This window comes from Antedon mediterranea, chromosome 3 (assembly GCF_964355755.1).
Source record: "Antedon mediterranea chromosome 3, ecAntMedi1.1, whole genome shotgun sequence".
Taxonomy (NCBI): domain Eukaryota; kingdom Metazoa; phylum Echinodermata; class Crinoidea; order Comatulida; family Antedonidae; genus Antedon; species Antedon mediterranea.
In genome coordinates this window covers 5,126,861-5,153,704 of record NC_092672.1, presented here as the reverse complement: position 1 = coordinate 5,153,704, position 26,844 = coordinate 5,126,861, and the positions used below count along the sequence as shown (strand labels likewise).

The following is a 26,844-nucleotide window of genomic DNA, read 5'->3' as shown; positions in this document are numbered from 1 at the left end:
AAGAAGAGGCGAAGTTGGATATGAAAATGTTTATAATTTGTGTTAAAACATATTTTTATAAGATAAAATGAATCAGTTACAGATGCAATAGATCCGCAACTTCTTAATGGCAAAGTATGTTAAGTTTTGTGATTTGCAATGTCGATTTTGAGAATTATTTGGTAGGCCTAGGCCCTAGGCTAGATAAGGTAGACTCGAACTCGACAGGAAGGCGAAGGTGCCGACCATCATTCCAGCTCTCGAACTCCGTAGACCTTGCCTAGGCCTAGAAAATATTTTTAGACCAAAATAGTTGTTGTTTGTTTGGTTAACCTATTTTAAACTCTTTAATAATAATATTAGGCCTACAAACTATTTTTTTAAATTCATATTTTTTCTGTTCAATTAAAGTTGTTAATTTTTAAAATTAAAAATAGGCCTAGGGCCTAGGCCTCTAGGCTTATTTAATTATTATAATTATATATTTTTGATCGATAGGGTCTATTTAGTATATTATATTAGGCCTAGGCCTAAAAATGCACATTTCCAATTCAATAGAATAGTAGGCCTAGGCTAGGTATACTACTAGTCTGGAGCCTAGTAAAAACAACTCGGTAGATTGCAAAAGTTTGGAAGTAGAAAACAACTCATGAACAATTTTCTCTCCATTCCACTGTAGTAACTAGTAATAGTATGTATGCACTTATTATTTTTTTTTACTTAATAATGTTTTAATATTTTCACATTCAAGTATTGGTGAAAATACCTTTTTTGTGTATGATACGTCAATCAACAAGAAGGAGGAGGATGATCCGCAAGATGCCATTGTCTATTTTCGTCCTGATAATGTACGTATAAACAACGTAGCTAGCAGTGGTTTCAATTTTCTATTATTGTTTATTATAAAATATAAATAAACCTTCATTTGATGTATGTCTGTTATTTAGTCACAAATGTCAATAATGATGACCCCTCATTATGACCACAGGTGTCTATTGACCAGCAGTGTATGCTTAGTGGTCAGTTGGTCGGTGCAATCTCCTTCATTGGGTCAATCTCAAAGTCACCACCATCAGTTATCACAATGAAGAACGTCAAGTTTGCTATCGCTTATGAAGGAGTTTATATTATTGTAAGTGTTGTATCTTGTCTGTATTTTCCAAAAAAATTATTTTCTAGTCACAAAATATTTATTTAAACTTTGAAAACAAAATACCTGAAAAAAGACAAAAATATTCAATCGGTAGCCCCATTGTTTGGATGGAATTCAGTAGCATTTTGGTTCAATTTAACTATTTATTTTTTCTTGAGTATAATTAATAATATAAGCGAAAGCACTACTTTTTTGCAAAAGAGAATTACTTTCTCTATTGAATCTATATTTTTCATGTTTTTGGGAGCAATGTATCTTTAAAATACTCAAAATTGAATTCTATATGAATTACCTTCTTTTCAATTTGTCCTAAACAACTTTGTACTGTGAATTACAGAACAGAAAACAGAATGAAAAAATACACTATCAAACTGTCTTTGCCCAAAGATCTTTCTACACTATCAAACTAGTTTGAAAAAAAGAGTGTGATGTGTCTAGATGGTAGTAATATCACTACCATCTAGACACATCACACTCCTTTTTTTCAAACTAGTTTGATAGTGTAGAAAGATCTTTGGGCAAATTTTTTTATTTGATTGATTGGCTATTTCACAGAATCATGGTTAATGACTTAAATAATTTATTTGATGTAGGCCTTAGCTGGCAGTTTAAAATTACAAAACAAGACTTTGAAAAGCAGACTTGCTGCCCTCTATAGGCTGTTTGTTTTATTCCACGGCTCCATCACCAAGATTCAGCAGGTATGAAGTGGTCAAATGGTTAAGGCATGGGGCTATAATTTTATAGCTCCATGGTTAAGACATCTGCATATCATTGTATCAAGCATAAGGTTCCGAGTTTGAACCTCGGTTGGGGCGACTTTTTATCATTCTCACAGATTTTCTTCTTTTCTTTTCAAATTAATTAATTAAATTTAAGTATATCACCGAACAGTTTAGAATTAATGTTCTGTGCCTGTGTGTTTATATATATCAATCCAAAGGCAAATTACTGAAAAAATTACAATGCTGTGGGTATCAGTGGCTGGATCTCAGTGGAGATACAAAAAAAAAAGCGAAAAGCGAAATCAAAACGATAAAGTAAATATACAAATGTATATATATATATATATTTTGATTTAGGTTTTCGCTTTTTTATTTTGTATCTTCATTGAGATCCAGCCACTGATACCCACAGCATTGTCATTATTTTATTTTGTATCTCCATTGAGATCCAGCCACTGATACCCACAGCATTGTCATTATTTTATTTTGTATCTTCATTGAGATCCAGCCACTGATACCCACAGCATTGTCATTATTTTATTTTGTATCTCCATTGAGATCCAGCCACTGATACCCACAGCATTGTCATTATTTTATTTTGTATCTCCATTGAGATCCAGCCACTGATTTTTTCAGTAATTTGCCTTTGGATTTATATCATACAAACTATTTTATTTGTGTGCATATTACTTAACTGTACTTTTTCCTACTGTATATGTGATATAAAGAATTGGACCAATACATATGAATTGTTGTACACTATAATGAATAAAAATGTTGTTTGTTACAGGAGTCCCTGAACAGAGATTTCTTTCTATGTGCAATGAAAGATATATGGTCATGTTATTTATCTTTCATTCATCGCCATGGTAACTCGGTCTTATCATTGTTTGAATCCATTCCAACTTTAAATATTCCAAAGGTAATATGTTTTATAATTTTAAAATGTAATTTGTCTATTGAATCTCAACAATACCAAACCTCCGAACTTTGAAAAATGAAATATGGGGAGGTTTTTATAAATTTTTAAAACTAAATATTTTGAAAAATACATCATCAACTATTTCACTTAATAATTCATGAATCTTCGGACCGATATTAATATGTTTTCTATTCTCCTATCTCTGTCTAGAGTTTTTTCGTTTATCCAATATATTGGGAGAATTTCCACTGCACACAATATTCTAAAATCAAACTTACCCTCTTTTTGGTATTAATATTATTATTGCCATAGAAACCAAAATAAGAAACTGCTCAGTCAGTAGTATTTAAAAAATTTACTTGTAGACACCTGAATCTAATATAACTACAGTCAACTCTTCCAAAACCAAACGTTTCTTGAGGTTTAAAAGGTTCCAAATTCATTTTTACCATTAAAAACACATTCCGAATACCAGACTTTCCGGGAAAACCAGACTTATTATTAGGCCAGCCCAAAGGTGTCCGGTATTGGGAGAGTTAACTGTATTAATAAATAAATATTACAGACTACTTGATTGAAGGTCCATCGGGAGATAAAGAAGGTTTTATCTGGCCCATTTCCTCGTAAATATCAGAAACTATAATTCTGTTATATAATAACTATAAAGATAAAGCATTACCCCTATTTTAAAATCAGGGATCCGCCAACTAAGGTCAAGCACACATTGATAATATAATAAATACTTTATTTTTACACGGAAAAGCTTGTAACACCACAAAGGTGTTCTTCTACAAGCCTGTGATCAACTTAAAATAATTACAAAGATATAAGGCTTTTCTTTAAAATGAGGTATCCATTTTATAAGTTTGACCCTTAACCTTTCATTTTACTGTTATAGAGTATGGGAAGTATATTCTTAAGGTCATGTCATATACTTCAAAACTGTCGTCGTCATCATGGTGTCCTGTCTGGATGTATTCTCTATAAAAATAGGTAATTATAAATAAGTATTCTTCTAATCGTCTTTCCAAAAACGTGTAGTATTATACAAATAATGAATGTTTATGAGTGCAACGGTACAAATAATGGCATGAGGTGAATGATGAATGGTAATATTATATATTATATAACCTTTCATCATTCACCAAATGGCATTATTTGTACTATTACACGAATATAAGACATTCACGTACACGAAAAAAGTACTATTAAACGCCGTGTGACCCACAATCGTCCAATCAAATGATAGAAATTTATTTAGGTGTTATATAAACAGTAATTATGTGTGTGTATAGGTTGATTGACTGTTATATTTCATAAGGCAGAGTTATGTTAAATAGTGCTGTTATGCTGTTAACGAATGGAATATTATCCCTATTTAACTTCCATCAGTACTATCTCAATTCTTTTTTTTTTTTAATTTCCTTTACAATTGTTTTCTTAGATTAAGCTTCTTTTTTGTTATGGATTTATTATGTCATCATGGTACTCCGAAATAAAAAGATGAAGGAATTAACAAATTCAAAATAATGGAACCTTTTAAATTTTTAAATTTCTGTTTTTGGATGGTTTCCCTTATACAGGTTTTTTTTTTATTTGATACGCATCCAACAGCAATTACTTTTTATTTTGTTTGTAAATTGTCTCAGTAAAAACTGAGCTATATATCATATCTCTATTAAAAAATACTGCATACACATTACTTTATTGCTCAACTAACCAGCAAGATGGTACAATGCCTAATTTTAAATATTATGTCATATCTAGGTCTGTGACCTATAATTAGTTTAGCACCTTATTGATTACTTCTACATCTTATTATTGTTATACAATAAGATAATAATTCGGAAATTAATTAATACTGATACTGATTTAAAAATTGAAAAAAATAACAGATTACTAATGTCTTGTATATAAATATGCAACATAATACATGGATAAATAAACTTAACAAAGAAACATAATTATAAATAGTCAAAAATTTCTAACTTTGTTTAAACAAACGCTTTAAATTTCAAGTTTAGGACATAACAGAGATCACATTGAGCGAGTGAGTGGTCAAGCGGTTAAGGTAGTGAAACCTTAATCCATAGCTTTATGCTCACTCGCTTCATGGTTCTGGTGGTAGAACGAATCTTCTTGAATAAGGACCAAAAAAATAGTAGGTCCAGTGTACACATCTGGCTAATGCGCACTTTACATCTTTCGAGACGAGTAGAGGATTACTCCAGTGTACTAGTACACACAGCCACTGACATATATAACCTGGCCCTCTGGGAGACCAGTCTTTAATTCAAGAGGTCAATCACTATAAATAATAAATAGATACATTCTGAGTATTACTCAGGCTGCCCGCTAATGCCATTTTGTGTGTAGAGAACGGTCATCAACCAAAAGCCCTGATTGGTCGGTGAAACAATCTATACATTTTCCAGCTCCAACTCGTTTGACCGGATGGTTGGCGAAGATGATTTACAAAAATTAGGAAGATAATGTTTTTATTTCAGAATTTTGTGTAATGAATTCCCAACTCAATTGGTGTCCAGTTTATTGATTAAAGCAGTAAAAAAATATGGCCATGTAAGTATTAAAATTCAATATTATAACTTGGATTTAATTGCTTTGTCTGTGTTTGATATTAATAATGCAATTAAGGAGGAAAGCACATTAAGAAATATATATATATATATATATATATATATATTCAAAGCTTTTATCACAGATTTCCTCATCTTTATTGTTTGAAATTAATTGAATAAATTTCAGTATATCACCGGGTGGTTTAGAATTAATGTTCTGTTCCTGATGTATTTTTCGTGAATAAAATACTGAAAGATGAGGGTGTTTCAATTTGATCTCTGGTGCGCGTGCGTAGAATTGAGGACTAGTGCTGTTCTGCCGTACCATGCCGAGAATGTTACACCGGGTAAACCTTATTTCAAGATATATTGAAAATGTAATATTTATATAAACTGCATTTCTGCTAAATTTCTGCTCCCAAAAAAAACATTTCAATCAGTGGGTGGTTGTCGATGAAAACATGTTAACATTCCTTTTAAAATATTATGTGTGCAGCAGGCAGTTAGATGCTACAGTAGTCCATTCAAGGTCAACGTCATGTCAAGTGTAGTGTAAAACCTTCCCAATACAATTTTGATAGCTCATTTTATCTGACACCTGTGACCTTTCCAGTACAAACTTGGGTTATGTTGATATCCCAGTAACTGCCAACTTATCAACAAAAACAAATATCACACGATCAAGTGGCCAATTCTCTTACTTTGTTATTTAGTACATTATATTGAACCAATAACTATGAATTAAATTGTTAGTTATTTTCCCTTACATCACAATATTTCACTATTCCCTAACCTGTTAATGTTAGAAAAAGAGAATTTTCCAAAGTATGTAGGAAAATAGTTTTGTGTAACTTAGACAGGTCTAATTTTAATGATTTGTGTTAATAATGTCATCTATGTTTTACCAATTATACATGTTTAAGTATTCGTCATAATAAATGACATTTCCATCCAATGTTGGTTTATCTGTGTTTGTTTGTTTGTTGTCCTGTCCGGTCGCTAGAAGTGACACAAATATATTTTTGGTACATGTGTAGAAACGAACTTTTACAATTACAGTATATAAAATAAAGACTTTTGTCCTCATTTGAATCGAGCATCATTATTAAAAACCATTTAAAGTTCTATCATTTATGATTGCGATCACAGTTGGAAAAAATCGCAAACTACATCTGAACCGGAGTGCATCAGGGTCCTGCTTTTGCTGCAAAAAAATTACTAAATTTGTTGGTTGCTGAAAAATTTGATATAACTAGTTTAAATGGCATTGGAAAATAACGGTTTTCGCTGTGCAACTTTTAGCTGACAGTTGTGATATCTTGACCTTTTGACCGCCTGATTGCGTTGAATTTTGGGTAACGATAGAGTTTTTTGTCAACAACCAGAAACCACTAAATTAAATGGTTATTTGGGAACACAAATATAGCAGATAATGTTGTAAGTCTAAAAATAATATTTTTTATATAATTTTTCATTTCTCATTTGAATTGAAAAATATCTAAAGAAGTCTACAGAAAACACCATTTTTACAAACATTAACACAAGAAAATTTAACATAAAGATAGCGTTTACAACAGAAACTGGCCCCATGTCCCAACTTGAGAAAAAAAAATAACCACAGCAGCATAATTTTTTTCAGCAGTTTGCTTTTGGATTGTATATCATTTGATCTAACTATATTGTATATCACTGGCAAAGGTCAGTATTACTATAGTCAAAGGTCATAGCATTATATTGCTAAATTTAAAAATATTTAGGTGTGCATTTTATTTACAAGTAAGTACGAGATTAAATACTTAGATCGGATTGTCCTATCCAAATACTCCAGGAATCAAATAGTTAATGTCAATAACCAATTTTCAACTTTATTAAGCCTAATATAAATAATATTTTTATACTTATCGTTTTTTCAAATGTCAATATACTCAGGTGTCACAGATCCTTTTCAACGACATAAACACTTGGTAGGATTATAATACATTTTATGGTAAATTATATAAATAAAACTATTTAAATCATAAATTGTGCTGTTTACACATAAACTATTTTAGTTATTAAAACATTAAAATAATAAAAATGAATATTTTTAACAACCCCATCCATAAATCTTCCATGGAAATTTTTTTTTAGAAAAGCAGCAGAATAAAATGTTAAAAAAAAATTGGAAAAAATAAGTCAATCATGCAGTTTATCTTGCATTTTAATTAATATTTTTAGGTGCAGCTTGTGTGAGTTGGGGGGAGAGGGAGTAGGCGGGTAAGTTGGAATGGGTGGGAGTGTTTATCACAGAGGTCCGGACCCCACTAAACAAATTGCAAATTGTAATTTTTTCATTTTCCCTTCCCTATACTGTAGGTTATAAACTTTGGATATACTTGGATAGAATTTGTTGAAAACGTGTGCTTAAATTCTGCTTGACAAACTAAACGTGTATGGTGAAAAAAAAATGTTGTTTAACGATCGAATGTACAAACTCTCTCTTTTATAATATAGATCTATTCTTTTAGGTGTGCTCTCATAGGATGCTAACATTAATAACTTTTGAAACGAACACAATAAATTTCTTAAATAATATTTAATAAAGGAAAAAGTCATTTAAAAAAAATATTAATCTGCGCATCTGTTCCATTATCGTTACTATATTTGGTCGATTTAATGTTTAATAGACTGAGTAATAGACTAGCAATGTTTATTACGCAATTTTTTACAATTTTCAACAATAAAAAATGAAAATAAATAGAATATTTCAATTATATAAAATATTTTAATTTCAGATGTCTTTCCTAGCAGCTGATACTGATTTTCCACTACCAAGAGGGATTTCAATTATACCAATTTATCTAAGACCTGATGAATTTGAGACCGTTAGTTTAAAGAAGTTAGAGGTTCCATTGACTAGTCAACTACCAGCTTCAATTAGTCAACAGTCACCCTCACCTAGTAAACAGTTACCTTCAGCTAGTCAACAGTTACCTTCAACTAGTCAACAGTTACCTTCACCTAGTCAACAGTCATCCTCAACTAGTCAACAGTTAACTTCAACTAGTCAACAATCACCCTCAACTAGTCAACAGTCACCCTCACCTAGTCAACAGTTACCTTCAACTAGTCAACAGTCAGATTCAACTAGTCAACACTTGGATTCAACTAGTCAACAGTCACCCTCAACTAGTCAACAGTTACCTTCACCTAGTCAACAGTCTGAATCGGAATCTGTATCAAGCAATATTTTAACCGATAAAATTCCAACTTCTGTAAAAGATTCAGAATGTATTCATCCATCTACAAATGACCAAAATAAAATTCAAAATGAAAATGTACAGTTTGATAAGGTTGGTATTCAACACAGAAACATTGAGACTAATAAATCTGATGGAAGAGTAGAATCAATCAATTCAAATAATTCAGATGACTGTACCAAATATTCCACAGAACAAGAAACAGTTGAGAAAGGTGTATCATGCATTCAAAATGGTTTTAATCATGACAATTTTGTGAGAATAGAAAAAGTAAATTATATAGAAATGAACGAGGAGAAGGAATGTCCACCAGCATTAGAAATCACATTGAAAAAGAGAAGTGCTTCTGTTGATCTAGCAGATCAAGTTTCGGACAGTAATTGTAAAGTTACAACTGACATTCCACATCTTCAAACATTGAAAATAGCTAACCAAGGATTAAAATCTTTGCCAACGTCAAATAGGAATCAAGAATTTGTATCATCGAATAAGACACCTCTTCTACAATTTAAAGATCATGATTCCACTTCGTCTTCTGACAGAAATAATTCTGTGGCTTTAGACGCTTCAGAAAGTCTAGCAAACAAAGATAAAAACTGTGTTGCTTTAGATCAATCAGATGGACAGGATTTCAAGCATTCAGCAGAATATAATTCAGTAGTAGAGCATAGTTCAGGAACAACAAAAGAGAAAGAGCAGAAGTGTGTATCAGGTGAAAGAGAAACAGATTCTGAAGTTTATGCAGATTCATTTGAACCGTGTTACGAACAAAGAGAATCATCAATGGTATCAAACACTCGGGTAAGTTCTGCTTCTAGATTGACACCGCTTCTTTGGGACAGCTCTATTCAGGGAAACCCCCCCCCCCACCCCTATTCAGGTAACCCCCCTATTCCGGGAACACCCCTATTCAGGCAACACCCCTATTCAGGGGACACCACTATTAGGTGACACCGCTATTAGGTGACAGACTTTGAACCAAGACCTCAGATTGGTATTAGGATATCCAACTACCAGTTCTACTTTTTAGCAACATTTTATACAATCATGTGTTATAAATATATTGTGAATAGACATTTAAAATAGACTTATTTTCGTTTTATTTTTAATTGTAATAATATAGTAAGCATACATGATTCGCGGATGCAAACACATGCTTTCTAAAACCCCATAAGAGGTAAAGCCTATAGAAAACGCCATTTTTATAAACATTAATTACCACAAGAAAATTTAACATGAAGAAGGAGTTTACAAAGAAACATAACGTACAGGAACATTGAAGTAAAATAGCAAATCAAATTATAAATTTATAAAAAAGATTTTTTTGTTGGAAATCAACAGTGGTGTTATGTTTCTTGTCTACTTATCCCAAGGTGTTGAGTTCAAGTCTTGTCTGATCTGATTTTCTCATAATGATATTTTTTATAGTTGAAATATTATCAAAAGTGATTCTTCATGGAGAGTGGGACCAGACAATATGGTGGCTGCAATAGGCCTTTTGATATGTTATTTACTTGTACTATGCACTATTACACTTGTTTTACAGCACCGTGGGTTAAGCTGAAATGGTTATTCTCTCTAAACATATCATTTAAACATTTTTTTCTAATTTATAATTATATAAATAACAGAACTACAGAAGCCATTTTGCCTAGTTTCTCCCTTTTGTTAGAATCGCTTCGCGTAGTTGACAGTATAGTAAATCCAGGGAGTTGACTTATTTTACAACTCCCTGGTAAATCTATGAGTTGAAACCATTTTGCTGATGTCATCCAATCTGTTTTACGTAAATATTAAAGCCATAATTCTGACCACATGCTCCATTGTTTGAAATTTAATTCTTTTGTTTGCTTTTATGAAATCATAACGTAAAAAAATGATAATTTATATGATATGGTAGATTATACAACGAACGGCAAGATTGATTAAAAAAATGATTTACAGAATTTCATCTTTACATAGAAAGATGATTTGCTCAACATAATTTGTACCAAAGATTTTGATACTAAGGTGGGACTTAAACCTTTTAACATTAAAAACATTTTTTGGTATTCCTTTTTCATGGCTAGAAATAGTGGTTTGTGTTTTGAAAGATAACATGGGACCATGGTGGCACCAGGGAGCAGGCGGGGGTGGGTAGCTCCCCCGTCGAGGAAGATTTTCAACTTTTGTATAGAAAAAAAACATTAAAATACTTTTAATTGATTACTAGTAGTTGTAATTTATAGGTAAATATATTATAGTAAAATAATTCTGATGATACCTGTCTAATACTGTAAAGCAGCATCATTGTTTTACCAATATTTATTTATTTGTCACACATCACGACTGTGGCGCACGCTCGCTCAGTCAGGTACATCCTGCTGCCCCACTGCGCTGGAATACAATTACTGTACACAACTAGAATGTGAACTTCAACTTTTTTGTTTTTAAAGCGTGAATTCAAAAAATGTAGTTTATATGTGCAAGCTCATTCTGAAATGGTTGTACTCATTATTATGGACTACAAACTGCGAGATGATGCCCATGTCATTAATAAATTGGTAAGTTCTAAATTCCCCCATTATTCGGCCATTATTGCATCATGTATACTTTAATAAAGTTAGGATTTAGGTAAAAATATTCATTTAATGGAAACAAAATAAACACAGTAAAAAAGTGGAAATACAAATAATGGGTAGAATACAATTTGATTAAGTGAAATATTTTCAATATATTTAAATCGAGTTTAATGTATTTACTTATGTATGTGATGTGCCCATATATGGTCATGATGATGTCATATCACGACCATATTATTTGGGCACACTTTTTTGTCAAACTAGTTTGATAGTGTAGACAGAACTTTAGATTATATAACAGATGAAATATAAATTTGGAGTAAAGCATGGTTCCCACTAACGACGGAACGCAAGGACGTAATGCAACGCAACTGAATTGACCAATCACAAGCGATGGCTTATTCGCTTGTGATTGCTAACTGCCTATAACTTTGCTTGTCATTGGTTAAAACGCTTGCGTTGCGTTTACGTCCTTGCGTTACGTTCTAGTGGGAACCAAGCTTAAGTTTTATACTATAATTTGATCCATTCCAAATTGATCAATTGATATCATTTGTAGTGGAAGATGGTACTCCCAGTTCTTGGTGAGTTGGAAGCAGAATTGAATGAAGTACCAGTACCTGATACACCACTTACAATGGTAAGATATCATCAATATTGGCAGTTAGTCTTTTGGTTTAATTTGTGACTATGCACAGACTTTCTAATGTTTTTCCATGTGTATTTTGCCCCTCTGAAAAAAAAAATTTAATATGCCATTTTATTGTTACATAACAGTTTTTCATGTGTTTCCCACAAAAATGGGATCAGAAAAAAAGGATTTACCTGAAAAAATTGTAATTTAAAGCAAAAAATAGTCAAATTGGCTGTCAGTCAATTGGTGTTTGGTCGAATTTAGTCGTTGGTGAAAAACATTTTGTTTCTACGGAAGTGATTAAAACTAAAAAATGGCTTATTCAAAGTCTGATTTTTGTTAATCTTCATTTTTCATGTTTTTGCCAAACAATGCATCTTTAATCTTATTTCTAGATCTTTGGCATATTTGTTGGTCAAAGGTATCTATTTGTTGGTAGTTATGATGCTTGGCTAACACTCCAAGGGTCCTGGGTTCAAGTCCCGTCACATGTCAGGATTTTTTCTGAGGACAAAATTACAACTCCACTCCCAAGACTTGTAATAAGACTTTGTTTATGTATCTTGTGTATTTGTTTGTCTTGTGAACCTCTGAGAGTCCCTAATGATCAGCAATTGCTGGATGGATCACCCTTATTAAATATGGTGTAAAAAAAAAATGTCAGTAATTAACTTGTATCTATTTTTTATAATGATTTTCCAAATAATTCCAATAAAATCATGCTTAGATAGCATTTTTGTTTATATCAATTGGAGCGAATTGAATTAATTTTTTTTTCTCATTAATTAATTTTTTTTTCTCATTAATTAATTTTTTTTTTCTCATTAATTAATTTTTTTGTTTTCTCATTAGGATGAGACTAAGAATTATAGATTTCTTAAAGTTAATCAACGGGATCAAAAACTTGAAAGTAAGATTTATTTAGTGGAGCTGTAGCTTGGTGGTTAATAACATGCTTGCCTTCTAATCCCAAGGTCCAGGGTTCAATCCTGACCTGGGTTCAATCCTGACCTAGTTCCAACTAGTTCAACTCCACTCTCTAAGCCTCTAATGAGAGAGAGAGAGAGTTTATAAGCACGATAAAGTATAAAATAGTTTATCCATCCTGTAATTAGTGAATTACTCGTATGAAATAAAATCTTTATTTTTAATGTTTCGGGTGACAATACATTTTAACATCAATTTGTTTTTTTAAATTAAATATTGTTGGTTGGTACAATGGTAAACAATAAAATATTATTCAATCATTGGTACAATGGTAAACAATAAAAATAATAATATAAGAAAAAATATTAAGTAAACAGATTAAATAAATAGATTGTATTTCAAAAAAAAAAAAAAAATTGTGTAATATATTATTTTAATATTGCAGGTTTAAATTACAAACTAACGAACCACGCATCTTCAGTTCAACTCGCCAAACATGTATTCACAGAAAATCCTAGTATTACGGACTTGACGCTAAGGTTAGTTATTTTGTTTATTAATTTATGTATATTTCAAAATAAGTAAAAATCTGAATAAAAACGATAAAGTAAACAGCTAGAAATACCGTAAATCTTCTAATAGTAACCCACCTTATAAGTCAATCTATAATAGTAACCCACTACTCTAATAGTAACCTGTGGGAGTTTCCTATTAGAGTCACAAAAACTTATGATGCAGCTGTATTTTGAAAATAAGGGAGATAATGCATGTTGATCTTGGGAGTGGGGGAGGATTGAGTGTTTTTGAGTTTATAAAATAAAATAAAGTTAGTTAAATTTGTTTATTTGTACTGTTTTATTATTTTGCTATGAGTTGCTGACCGGAATAGTTGGGATGGGTTACTATTTTCAAGTGCTTAATTTAAGATTAGTAATAGTAACCCACTACTCTTATAGTTAACCCACCTTCTAATAGTAACCCACCCTAAATAACAATCAAACGATAATAACCCAGGGTTACAATAAGAAGATTTACGGTAAGTGGCAAGCTTTCTAAAAACACTACATGCAGTTTACCTGTATTTTGTTCAGTATTTTTTTTTTCACTTATTACCTTACAGTACTTAAGTGACTCATGATGCGGTACTTAAGGCTATTTTCTTTCTATTAGAATCACATTTCCACTTCAGATTATAAACTCTTAATTTTAGAATTTTTAATAGGTTAAATATTTGAATATCTATCAACCACCTTGGTAAATTCTTTTGTCTATTGTATGTTTTAAACAATCTATTATTATTAGTAATAGCTATCTAACATTGTAATTCATTTATGGTGATCTAGGTTTAGAATAATAATGATAAAATGATGGTTTAAAATTATTCATTGGTAATTTACATAATTTGTTATAGTACAAAAGGATTCCTAAAAATAATAGATATAAAGACAGTATGTTTTCTTCTGTAATAAGCATTTGTGTAAAACATGTGTTTTTAACATTGGTTAAAATAAACCTTTTGTACTATGAAAATTACCATTACAACTAACATCATTGTGTTGGATATACTCACTTGCATTAAGATTCCTGACACATGATTTTTATACTAAAGCTTTGTAGTCTACACTAAATATGGTAGTGATATGCCCAAATATGGTAGTGATATGCCCAAATATGGTAGTGATATGCCCAAATATGGTAGTGATATGGACTCATCACATTTTTTTTTTTTGTCACATAAAGTTTGATAGTGTAGACAAAGCTTTAAACCATGTTTTTCTGTTGCTCACCCTCTACCAAGTAGATAATTTACACGTACAGTACTGTATCGTTAAAAACATTTGTGAAAACATTTTCAAATAAATTGTGGCAAATTAACTACTGTTACCTTGTCTATATATTTACATAAACAGGTTTTATTTAAATTAATAATCTTAAGCTCTGTCTACACAAAAAGGGCCCAAATGTGATAGTAATATGAAATCATCATGTCCATATTATCATATGTGCACATCACATTCTTTTGTCACATAAAGTTTGATAGTGTAGACAGAGCTTTATACAGAGTTAAAAAATGTTGGCATATTTGTATGTGTTTTGTATGTATATTTGCAAATGATTGTAATTGTTGAAAAACTTTAAATTTATTAAAAACAAGCTTTTATGGACTGTATTTTTTTTTGTATAATTTTATAATGTTTTTTTTTTTTCAAACGTTCTCCGCTCTATTGAGCTTGGTCAATAAGTGGCATTAATTACTAAAAATGTTTTTCTTTTGGCATTTGAATTTATTTAATTTATTCCGAATATACATTTGTTAAATTGCAATATTTTTTTGTTTTACCTTTCACAGATCATCTGAGTCGGTTATTTATGGTCACAAAATAGGCACCTTACAAACATACATTGAACCGATATCTATGATATGGCCAATTAAGGGAATACCTTCACCGAAAGATAAAGATTTTTGCCTTGAGCAAAAAACAAGGAAAAGACTTCACTGTGAACCTAATATCAACGTTATTTAAAAGAAAATAGAGATTGAAACGCATTTACTAGTACACAATCACTCAGTAACATTATTATCAATCAGTTGTTTTATTTATATGGCGCCAGTCCAACTTCGTTGCCCAAGGCAATGTTTAATTGTGGGTAGAAAAATAAGTGTACCTTAATGGGTATTCAAAGGGTTAAAGTTCAGTTTTTTTTTTTAATTTAATAATCTGCAACCCAGACATCGTTTGAAGTGAAGACTGATGTTTGATGGGTTTTCTTAGGCTTGTGGGGCTACTGAAATTGGAATCAATCAATCAGACTTAAATAGTGCCGGTATCCATACAAATAGTGTTCAAAGGTGCTTGACAATTCAATTCAATTCAATAATACATTTATTTAAGATGGTCACAATATATAACAAACAATATTACAATAAACAATCATAAACAATTAATATAAGACCATCTTAGGGATCAAAATTAGAAGTAGAACTTGTCTCACATTGACCCCTAAAATAATAATAATAATTCAAACAAAAATAAGAACGGTACCGTATAAATATACAAATACAACGCATGCAACGGGTGGCGCAACTATTGCAACAATGTTAAACAGGAAATGCTTCTGTGTACAAGAAGACAGTGGGCCGGCAGGGGGAGTGTTTGAGAATTTTAGGGTATACGGTATCTGTACTACGTAAGTGGTAAGAAATTTACGCGATCATTTTTATGTAACACAGGGTGTTGAGGGCGAGTCTTGATGTGTGGTATGATGTGGCTGACTATATAGATATATATATATATATATATATATAAATCAATGATGTTGCGTAGCACTGTGTAAATTATATATAAATCATACTGTAAATTATAGAAACAGTGCTCATATTCGTATAGATCCAAAGGCAAATTACTGAAAAAATGACAATGCTGTGGGTATCAGTGGCTGGATCTCAATGGAGATACAAAAAAAAAAAGCGAAAAGCTAAATCAAAACGATAAAGTAAAACAGCCAGAAAAGTTAAAGTAAAAAGCTAAATCACAACGATAAAGTAAAACAGCCAGAAAAAGTCATACTTTTGTTATGTATATACGGTATATAGATATATCTTATTTAGTAAAATATACTAGTTACCCTATATTTAAATTATGCTAAATTATTTTAACCAAAGTATAGTGAATTTTTGTATTGACTGTTGAGTCATTCTTTTATAAATTACTTTTTAAGCCTTTTTAAAGAAAATAAATATGGAATTAAAAGTAGTACATATTGTATGTGATTTTATTGTTTCATAATTAGTGAAAAGAGATTAAAGGCATAATACTATTTGTAGTAGAATTCATTGACATGATCCACAATTTAGCAATCATTTTGATAACATTTTTACTGTATTTGATCACTTCTCGATATTTTCATTTCATAACATTTATTGACAAACTCTGACAAAAAAGGTAAGGAAAAATACAATGCAAGATATTAATTATGTTGTATTTTTTCATATCTCTAAGGGGTATTTATTTCATTATTAATATATACATGTTACCATATTACACGGCTCCCCTCAATAAGCACATCCCTTTGAATAAACACCCCCCCCCCCCCATAAAATACTTTGTAATAACAAATGATCCTGAAGAAGTATGTTTTGTTTAGAATAGAAAAATCATATAAAAAATGAATTATTCACTTATTTGTTGACAAAATAATCATTATTTATTTTAGAGATTAAAATGTTAGCTCCGTAGTCAAATTTTTCATAATTCTATCATGATCTCGTCACGGCATAGACAATAACAACAAATTGCAACAGAATTAACTACTGAACAGAAATTATAACTTTTGGTTTAGGATTTGTGGTTTCTCGTTTGACGTTCTGTGGATTATTTCCGCTAAATTGATGATTGTTGGGATTTGATTTTGAAGTTTTAGCTGTCGGATTTTAAGTCATGTTTGACCATAGCGTTGCCAAAGTTGATGTACACATCACAAAAAGTCGCAAAAGTCATTATATAAGATTTTTTTTTGTAATGTAAATAAAACAAATGTATAATATTTTATTGCTGATATCATAGACAAGAGGCATACATCAAATTTGTCAGAGAAAATAAACATTTAGGCCTAATAGATTTATTATTTTAAAAAAACTGCATAACATACTTTTGGAAGATCATTCCATTTCTTGTTGGGTATATACATTAACATTTAGTTGAAACATGATAAATTACAAGAATCCATTGTGGTTAATTGGATCAACACTAATCTATAAATAAAAAGTTAAATGTTATACAATTTTTTTTCACAATGACGTATATCGATCTTGGCCAATGATGTAATAGATTGGCTAATTGATGTGGAAGATACCACATTGAATAATCATAAGACTTCATCTCTCAAAGAGAAGCACTGTGTGATGACTTAGAGTGTGTTGTTATAGTTGTTTTCTGTATACAGAAGTTAGTAACGAATACTTATTAACGAATACCTATATTTAATTGAGCAAAGTCTAAGGTAAGAAGTTCTTTTATTTGAGATGGTTATATAGCATTTAAGAAAAATTTTAAAATATCGTTTTGCTTCTAGCCCATGCTAAATGAAGGGAGCTATAAGATTGTGATTTCTTCCTAGGTATAAACATACACATTTCGAAGGGGAGGCATGCATGACACATACCAAGAACCAATAAGGGGATTGGAATTGACAAGAAAGTGGTTGAACCATGATTATTAATTTTTGGTTGAACCGTTTACACATTTTTGGTTGAAGCGTGATCATTCATTTTTTATTGAACTTTCATTATTTTTTTATTGTACCGTGTTCATTCATTTTTGGTTTAACATTCATGATTTTTTTTATTGAACTGTGCTTATTAATTTTTTATTGAACATTCATTAATTCTTTATTGAATCGTGTTCATAGATTTTTCGTTGAATGTTTATTAATTCTTTATTGAACCGTTTTCATAGATTTTTCGTTGAACGTTTATTAATTCTTTATTGAACCGTTTTCATAGATTTTTCGTTGAACGTTTATTAATTCTTTATTGAACCGTGTTCATAGATTTTTCGTTGAACGTTTATTAATTCTTTATTGAAACGTGTTTAATTTTTGGTTGAAACGTGCTCATTCATTTTTGGTTGAACCGTGTTCATTAATTTTTGGTTGAACCATGCTCATTAATTTTTGGTTGAACCGTGCTTATTAATTATTGGTTGAACCATGCTCATTCATTTTTGGTTGAACCGTGTTCATTAATTTTTCGTAGAACCGTGCTCATTCATTTTTGGTTGAACCATGCTCATTCATTTTTGGTTGAACCGTGCTCATTCATTTTTGGTTGAACCGTGTTCATTAATTTTTCGTTCAACCGTGCTCATTAATTTTTGGTTGAACCATGCTCATTAATGTTTGGTTGAACCATGCTCATTCATTTTTGGTTGAACCGTGCTCATTCAATTTTGGTTGAACCATGGTTTTTGATTTACAGTACAGTACAGTACACATTTGGTAGACTTGAGAGATTTGGAAGTAGTTCAAACTGTTTATAGAGCATGAGGTCGCATTGATACGTGAAGCCTGCATTGAATTCATTTGTAACTAAATCTTGATATGCTTCATCCTTCGAAAAAATATAAAATGCAACCAAAAGCGTCGCTCACTTCATGCCGAGTTTGCGGGGACAGTGCTTCAGGGATACACTATGGGATAGCTTCATGTGAAGGATGTAAAGTAAGTACACGGTGTTCTCCCCTGTAGAATTCAAATCCGTACAATTAACACAGGAATCCCAGTGCTGTATCTTTACATACTACACTCATTTATATCACATGTGATACCTGTATCATGTAAGGTTAGTTTAAGGGTTAGGTTACTACTAGATACATTTGAATGTGAAACACATGTGATGTTGTATTACCAAGTATTTCTATGATACTTGAGAAAAAGGTACAGTACCGAGAATCGGCTAAAATTACAAGTGATATATTATCTATTCAAATTTAAATACAAAAATGTCAAATATACATGTATACTTGTACTTGGGTATCAATTCAATTGACAAAATATATAGCATTTGGTTGTTCTTGTTTAATAGACGCCTACACTGGTGTGAAAAATAATTTAAAAATAAAAACTTGTATTAATATCACGAAATTTGTACAGAATTTACACTGAAGTCTGAGCGTTTTATGAACATACTACAGTATTTAATAATCAATCCTATTTTCTTATAGGGCTTTTTTAGGCGATGCATCGCTAACAAAACGTTGATCATAAAATGCCAAAAAGATGGCTTTTGTACTATTGAAAAGACCACAAGAGGGCGATGTGCATATTGTCGTTACCAGAAATGTCAAGCAGTTGGAATGTCCATTCATTGTGAGTATACCATACTGATAATGGAATACGTAACTATATGCCATAAACGTTTTATTATTTTTTCTAATGATTTAGATAGTAATGGTACTACAAACTACCAATTTTAATTATTTATTTGAAGTAATCTAGGGTTTCTTTTAAACAAACCTCCTTGATTTCCTGAGACCCCATTTCAATATTTTTTTTAAACACTGGTACATATCATTTTTTTTATTTATTTATGATTTGATGAATACACGTAATTGTTTTAATCTGAAATCATTATATGATGAAATTTAACATACAAATTATGTTCTTTTAGTTGTTAGAGTTGGAAGATACTCCAAAAAGCAGAAACAGAAAAACTTAGAAGAGATGGAGAGTTTAAGCACACCAGCCAAGATAGAACAGAGAAACCAGAAAGATAAAGAGCAGTTTGAACTCATTCAAATAGTAGTTGCAGCCTATGATAAAACATGTTTCAAAAAGGATGTCTTTACTCAAGTAAGTCGTATATTCCTTAATAGTAAATAGTATTTATTTTAATCTACATACAGTACTACCAAATTTAATTGGACTATTGATCACTTTATTTCATAATAAACATTCTATATACAGCAAACAATACAATGGAAAATTACACTAAAATAGGAGAGATAGAGATATTGTAGTGGAGTATAATTATTTGCATAATTCAATTTTGAATTCCTCACAGTCTATACTGAACAAATAATAACAAAATAAAGAATAATATAGAAAAATCAATTTGCGTTGAAGGTCGAACTACTATACATTGGTATTACAATAATTATGCCATTTTTCAAATTTAGGGTTGTTGGTAGGTTAAGTAGGTGCAGGTATTCCATCCGCTTTCCTTTGATTAATCATTGATTTAATTTCAAGAATTGTTTTTGTTTGTAAATATGGTATGTATAGATTGATACAGTGTTTAAACATATATGTATATTCATGTGTGATGTGTTCAGCAACAAAAAAAAGTAAAGATTTAAAACAGTATGTCTGGCTGGCATAACATGTACAGTACACAGACATTGATCAACCACTTATAAATAGTGTGAAAGAACACAGATTAATTGGCGTTGAAGAACTAGTATATTTTTACTGTATGTTAGAGAATCGTTTCTATCATTCACTACCTATTACTAACACGAAGAAACAGTTACAAATAGCAGGAACACGAATAAGAAGAAAATACATTTCGAAAAAAAGGAAGAAGCGAGGATTGGTGTCGAAAAGCATGGAATCGTTAACGGTGAGATTGAAGAGAATCGGTAAGACGATAATCAATGAAATTATTGCAACACTACCAGGTTATATTGCCTGCAGTGCCAGTCATTAAACCTAGTAGCATTGACTGAGGAACTGCTGTTGCTGTGTGCAATGTAGTACCCTTAACTACTGATGGTTTATGTTTGCGCAGGAAATCAAAATTCAAGTTGTCCTGCATGCAATGTTTACTGGTTGTTTGATTTGTTTTTCCTTTGTTTTATTGCACGGTTTTGAATTATTTAAAATATTTGTATTCTTGTGATATTGATGATGGGTTGATGCAAGCTGGTGATTATGGTGATGCTGGTAATTTGATAGGTTGAAAGTTTTGGTGATGATGGTGAATTAAAAATCTTGATGCTATTGGTAAATTTGGTGCTGGTGATGATGGTGAAGTTGACAATCTTTATGGTATTTGTGAATTTGATGCTGATGACGATGGTAAAGTTGACAATCTTGATAGTATTGGTGAATTTGGTGCTGGTGATGATGGTAAAAGTTTACAATCTTGATGGTATTTGTAAATTTGGTGCTGGTGATGATGGTAAAGTTGACAATCTTTATGGTATTGGTGAATTTGATGCTGGTGATGATGGTAAAGTTGACAATCTTGATAGTATTAGTGAATTTGATGCTGGTGATGATGGTAAAGTTGACAATCTTGATGGTATTGGTAAATTTGGTGTTGGTGATGATGGTAAAGTTGACAATCTTGATAGTATTGGTGAATTTGATGCTGGTAATGATGGTGAAGTTGACAATCTTGATAGTATTAGTGAATTTGATGCTGGTAAAGTTGACAATCTTGATGGTATTTGTAAATTTGGTGTTGGATGATGGTAAAGTTGACAATCTTGATAGTATTAGTGAATTTGATGTTGGTGATGATGGTAAAGTTGACACTCTTTATGGTATTAGTGAATTTGGTGTTGGTGATGATGGTAAAGTTGACAATCTTGATAGTATTGGTGAATTTGATGTTGGTAATGATGGTAAAAGTTTACAATCTTGATGATATGGTGTTGGTGATGATGGTAAAGTTGACAATCTTGATAGTATTAGTGAATTTGATGCTGGTGATGATGGTAAAGTTGACAGTCTTTATGGTATTGGTGAATTTGATGCTGGTGATGATGGTAAAGTTGACCATCATGATAGTATTAGTGAATTTGATGCTGGTGATGATGGTAAAGTTGACAATCTTGATGGTATTGGTAAATTTGGTGTTGGTAATGATGGTGAAGTTGACAATCTTGATGGTATTGGTGAATTTGATGCTGGTGATGGTGGCAAAGTTGATTATCTTGATGGTGGTGGTGAATTTAATGCTGGCGATGGTGGCATGGCAAAGTTGATTATCTTGATGTTGGTATGTTTGGCAATTGATGATTGTGGTGAGGTTGCTGGTAGTGATGGTGAAATGGATAATCACATTGGTATTAATTTTTATGCTGGTGTGATGAAAGGTATTGAGGTTGCTGATTTTGAGATTTCTTGTGACAGCTGTGAAGTGTGTGATTTTGATGCTAGTGACATCGATGATAATGGAGATGATGCCACATCGTTAAAACATTTTTCTTTTGCATGATGTTCATTTTTTTTTTGTGAAAATCATGAATGAATACAATAGATGAATCAAAATTTCAATGAAGTCGTTTTTTGCGTGTTTTGGAAAAGAACAATGAACACTGAAACATAAAGGAAGCCAAGGAAGTTTTCCATGATGGACACTATAGAGTTAATTGAAGAAAACCCAACAAACAGCATCAGTTCTTTTATTGCATGCACGTGTGAAAACTCCAAAATTTTTACAATCCGACTTTGACAATTTTTGATGATTTAATGTGGATGAAAAGTATGAATGAACAGGATTTCCAAACATTTCTGGTCTTTCTATTTTTTGTTTGCATCAAATCATTAAAAAGCAGTCAAGCGTGTCTCTCTCCAATTAAAAATCATTGTTTGTGATTAGTTAATGGTCTTACAAGTTACAATTTTGATTTTTAATTGATGAGTGCCTCTGGTTGGAAAGGTTTTTTATATAAAAAAAATTGCCATATCTTATGTTTCTAATTTGTTTATTCCATTTATTTATTTGTTTCTGCATATTATTAACATCTTCTTGTTCAGAACAAATGGAAAAAATCAACTTATGATCTGACAATTAGCAGTTTTGAGATGGATTTTGCATTCTTCGCAAATGCCGATAAAGATTCTTTACAACTTCATCACCTTTACTGCCAGATCCATTCTGTGAAAACTTTCCTAACTGATGTTTTAACACCCTCCGTCATCAATATTGTACAATTTAGCAAAAGTCTACCAGGTTTTACATCTCTTTCCCAAGTAAGTATTTATACCTAATTAAGGTACTATTTTGGTATTTCAAGGTGCAAGTCTAATGCTAATGCTATAAAATGACTAGGTCATTATTCTATATATTAATATTCTACCATATAGTATATTTGACATAAATAATTTAGTTAGTAAGAAGATTATGGAAGAACATAAATAAAATAAATATACTAAGCTGAAATATATCATATTGTTTCATCTTTTTGTAAAATAAGGTTTAATAAATTATGGCAAATAAATCTAATTAAAAAAATGGAAATAAAACTTTATTCAAAATTTACTTTTAACATCTAGTGTAATTAGGATTTTATTAGTGGCATTTATTGCTAGATTTTTTCAAATCTTGTGAAACTTAACTATAGAAGTAAAGAATATGTGTGTAGTTAGAAAATAGAATATCTATCTAAGTTGGGAAGAGCTGATCTTGGGTAAGTTTTGATGAATTAAGATAAGGAAGAAACAATTGACGTGAATGCTGAACTTTTAACCTGCTACTTTACTATTTTTTATGATGTAAGTAAAACTTTTTGTACATTTCTATTTTTATCAAACCAAGTAAACCACAGACCATAAGAATTTTGATGCTTATTCCGCAAACATTATGATCAAAGTAATAAAACAAGATAGTAACCAAAGGTATTCACTATTCAACTGTAGTCACCCTCCACCAGACAATTTTCTTTTAAATTCTTTTAAGGTCAGAGACCTAAAAGGGTGGGAGGAGACTTATTTGTTGACAGAGGTAGATCCATTTATCATTGCGATTTGTAAAATAATACAAAAAATAATCTACACTTCATATTATTTTCTAATGAGATTATAGTATTATCATATGTAGTCAAGCTAATTATGTAGGCCTGTGGCTTTACATAGGTTGATTGTAATATTTGTGGAATAAATGTTGAAAATGACAAGATCAGTAGTTTTAATATGGTTTTATAAGATTTGAAAAATGGTTTTGAAATTTACTTGAATTTACTTGAATGGTAGCAGGAAATTATTACAATGGCACTGACTGTGGGATACAGTAACATCTGTTTAGGCTCTGATTTAATTAATAAATAAATAAATTATTAATGTTTTCAGAATAAATTAAACAATGAGTGAGAAACAATCTCCGGAAGTTTTCCAGGCGACTATCTTCATGTTTTCTTTAATACTGAAACAACTACTTTTGGAATTACTTTTAATTTTTCCTTCACCTTATGGCCATGATCCCTTATACTGCCATGATCCCTTATATCCTTTTCACATCTGCAAAAAGTAGGACTAGAATACATTATGCAGTGTGTAAAGGGTATTGGAAGAATAAAAAAAAAAAAATGTTCTCTTGACTGTGAACATTTATTTCTTCTTTTAGGAAGACCAGATGACCCTGTTAAAAGGAAGTTTCTTTGAGATCTGGATGATGCGTGCAAGTGGTTATATCTATATTGAAGATAGAAGTATTTCTTTTGGATGTCAGCAGATGTTCTCCCTTTCACAGCTTTCTTATCTTGGGTACTCTGATGGTTTGTGGGATCATGTGAACATCTTTGTGTCCTCCTTTAACAACTTAAAACTAGTCAAGAATGAAGTGGCACTGCTGATGGCTATCGTCTTACTCAGTCCAGGTTTGTTATGAATACCCAGAAGCCCTTATGGGGACATGCTAATTTTATATGTTCCTTTTACAAGATTAACTAGAAATCAATTTTTTGTTTCAATAGCTAGACCTTAACTATGGAACGATCTCCCTGTCAAAATAAAACTTTCTGTATGTTTAATTACTTTCAACAAATCTGTAAAACGTTACCTATTAGCCATTTAAACAACTTACTTTTTTTATGCTCAATATTTTATCTCTTTCTTTTTTTGACATATTTTATTTTTTACTGTTTTATACAGTATTTCTTTTTATGTATTTTGCATATTTCTATTGTAAGGGCCCTCATGAGACAAGCTATTGCTTCTAGTGTGGACCCCAGTTATTATTGTCAAATAAATAACTGAATAAATGTGTGAATGAATGAATGAAAACCGCTTAAACATCTGTTATAGACATAATATTATCAACAATTACTACATCACTTATCTTATACAATATATTTTGATATATTAACATTATTTCAGATCGAAATGGTTTAAGTGACGTCGAAAAGATTGAAGCGCTACAGGCAAGGTATCTTGAATGCTTGATGCGAGAGGTGACCAGACGTGACTGGAAAAATCGACAGCTCCTTGCAAAGGTTCTAATGCAAGTAACTAACTTGAGGACCCTGTCCGCCTTGTTCAATCGAAGCACCAGACAGTTCCGCTTGGAATGGGCTAGCATTGATATACCGGAATTGATGGATGAAATTCTAGACTATGATTGTTGATGACACATTTTGTTATGTTTTTCGCTGTGTGTATCTAGAATAAATTTATAGTAAGATTGGCTGCCTGTGACACGTCAAATCATTGTGGAAAATGGAACATGACAGTTTATTTAGTACAACTATCACCCAACTTGTTCCTCGATGTGTTCCATCTCGTCGCCTTTGCTCATCTGACAAATCATTGCTATCTGTTTCTGGACTAAGACTTATGGAGGACACTCGTTTTCTTTTGTTGATTCCTCTCTTTGAAACAAACTTCTACCTTTTATGAAACTTTCACCGACTTTTGACTCATTTAAAATTAATTTTAAAACTCATTTATTTAGAAAATTTCGGGATACAATGCGTCTTTTTGGAATTGGTGCTATAAATGTTTGATTATTATTACTATTATTATTATTATTATTATTATTGTTATTATTATTATTATTATTATAAAGTTGTTAACAACTGATTTATTATTAAAGATTGCTGTTAATACTTCAAAATGTATTCACAATGTGTTTGTGTGTAAAGTTATATGTTATAGAATATTTAGGTAATGCTGTCTTTGTCCTGTTTTGTATGTTTGTGTGAATGAAGATAAAAAAGTCATTGCTACTATTCTTTCAAAATTTTGCAGCTAATATTGTCAGAGGTATCAATGCGAATAATTGTGATGCTTTAGTTGCAACAGCCAATCTGAAAACAACAACTTGTCAGGTTTTTTTAGAAACAAGAATGTTTAATATAAAATGGGGTATTTGACAACTGTTTGTAAATGATTTGTTTGTTTTCATTTCATAACTATAATATCCCTTATTTTTCAGCTTACTGTTTTAAAACCATAGAATATGAGTACCGTATTTATTCGAATAAACGCCTCCCTTGAATAAATCCCCTCTCCTATAGAACATCGTTTGGAATAAACACCCTCAAATAAATGCCCTGGTGCCTTTATTCCTCAAATAAATGCCCCTGTGCCTTTATTCCTCAAATAAATGCCCCTGTGCCTTTATTCCTCAAATAAATGCCCCTGTGCCTTTATTCCTCAAATAAATGCCCCTGTGCCTTTATTCCTCAAATAAATGCCCCTGTGCCTTTATTCCTCAAATAAATGCCCCTGTGCCTTTATTCCTCAAATAAATGCCCCTGTGCCTTTATTCCTCAAATAAATGCCCCGGTGCCCCTGTGGCTTTATTCCTCAAATAAATGCCCCTGTGCCTTTATTCCTCAAATAAATGCCCCGGTGCCCCTGTGGCTTTATTCCTCAAATAAATGCCCCTGTGCCTTTA

The 26,844-nt window shown here is 31.3% G+C and overlaps 2 protein-coding genes across 2 annotated transcripts; both read left to right on the top strand.

The window, feature by feature from the left end:
• The first annotated feature begins 13 nt into the window (after positions 1 to 13).
• Positions 14 to 16,434, top strand: LOC140043425 (uncharacterized). Its single transcript, XM_072087934.1, has 13 exons — positions 14 to 114; positions 731 to 827; positions 968 to 1,111; positions 1,726 to 1,833; positions 2,648 to 2,779; positions 3,678 to 3,772; positions 5,287 to 5,359; positions 8,133 to 9,398; positions 11,033 to 11,140; positions 11,718 to 11,798; positions 12,645 to 12,702; positions 13,165 to 13,258; positions 15,070 to 16,434. The coding sequence occupies exons 1-13, from the start codon at positions 107 to 109 to the stop codon at positions 15,242 to 15,244; spliced, it is 2,439 nt and encodes an 812-aa protein (XP_071944035.1). The 5' UTR covers positions 14 to 106; the 3' UTR covers positions 15,245 to 16,434.
• Positions 16,435 to 18,637: 2,203 nt separating this feature from the next.
• On the top strand, positions 18,638 to 25,844 carry LOC140043424 (nuclear hormone receptor E75-like). The gene is made up of 6 exons (XM_072087933.1): positions 18,638 to 18,938; positions 19,442 to 19,586; positions 19,888 to 20,069; positions 22,986 to 23,201; positions 24,571 to 24,823; positions 25,323 to 25,844. Exons 1-6 carry the CDS (start codon positions 18,819 to 18,821, stop codon positions 25,568 to 25,570), a joined length of 1,164 nt encoding a protein of 387 aa, XP_071944034.1. The 5' UTR covers positions 18,638 to 18,818; the 3' UTR covers positions 25,571 to 25,844.
• The last annotated feature ends 1,000 nt before the right edge of the window (positions 25,845 to 26,844 follow it).

What these genes read in the sequence shown, in the direction of transcription:
- LOC140043424 (XM_072087933.1), top strand. Translation starts at nt 18,819, where the DNA reads ATGCTTCATCCTTCGAAAAAATATAAAATGCAACCAAAAGCGTCGCTC. An exon ending in AGTTGGAATGTCCATTCATT is followed by an intron (nt 19,587 to 19,887) that starts GTGAGTATACCA and finishes ATGTTCTTTTAG; the next exon opens with TTGTTAGAGTTGGAAGATAC. An exon ending in TATCGTCTTACTCAGTCCAG is followed by an intron (nt 24,824 to 25,322) that starts GTTTGTTATGAA and finishes ACATTATTTCAG; the next exon opens with ATCGAAATGGTTTAAGTGAC.
- LOC140043425 (XM_072087934.1), top strand. An exon ending in TCTATTTTCGTCCTGATAAT is followed by an intron (nt 828 to 967) that starts GTACGTATAAAC and finishes TTATGACCACAG; the next exon opens with GTGTCTATTGACCAGCAGTG. An exon ending in ACGGGATCAAAAACTTGAAA is followed by an intron (nt 12,703 to 13,164) that starts GTAAGATTTATT and finishes TTAATATTGCAG; the next exon opens with GTTTAAATTACAAACTAACG.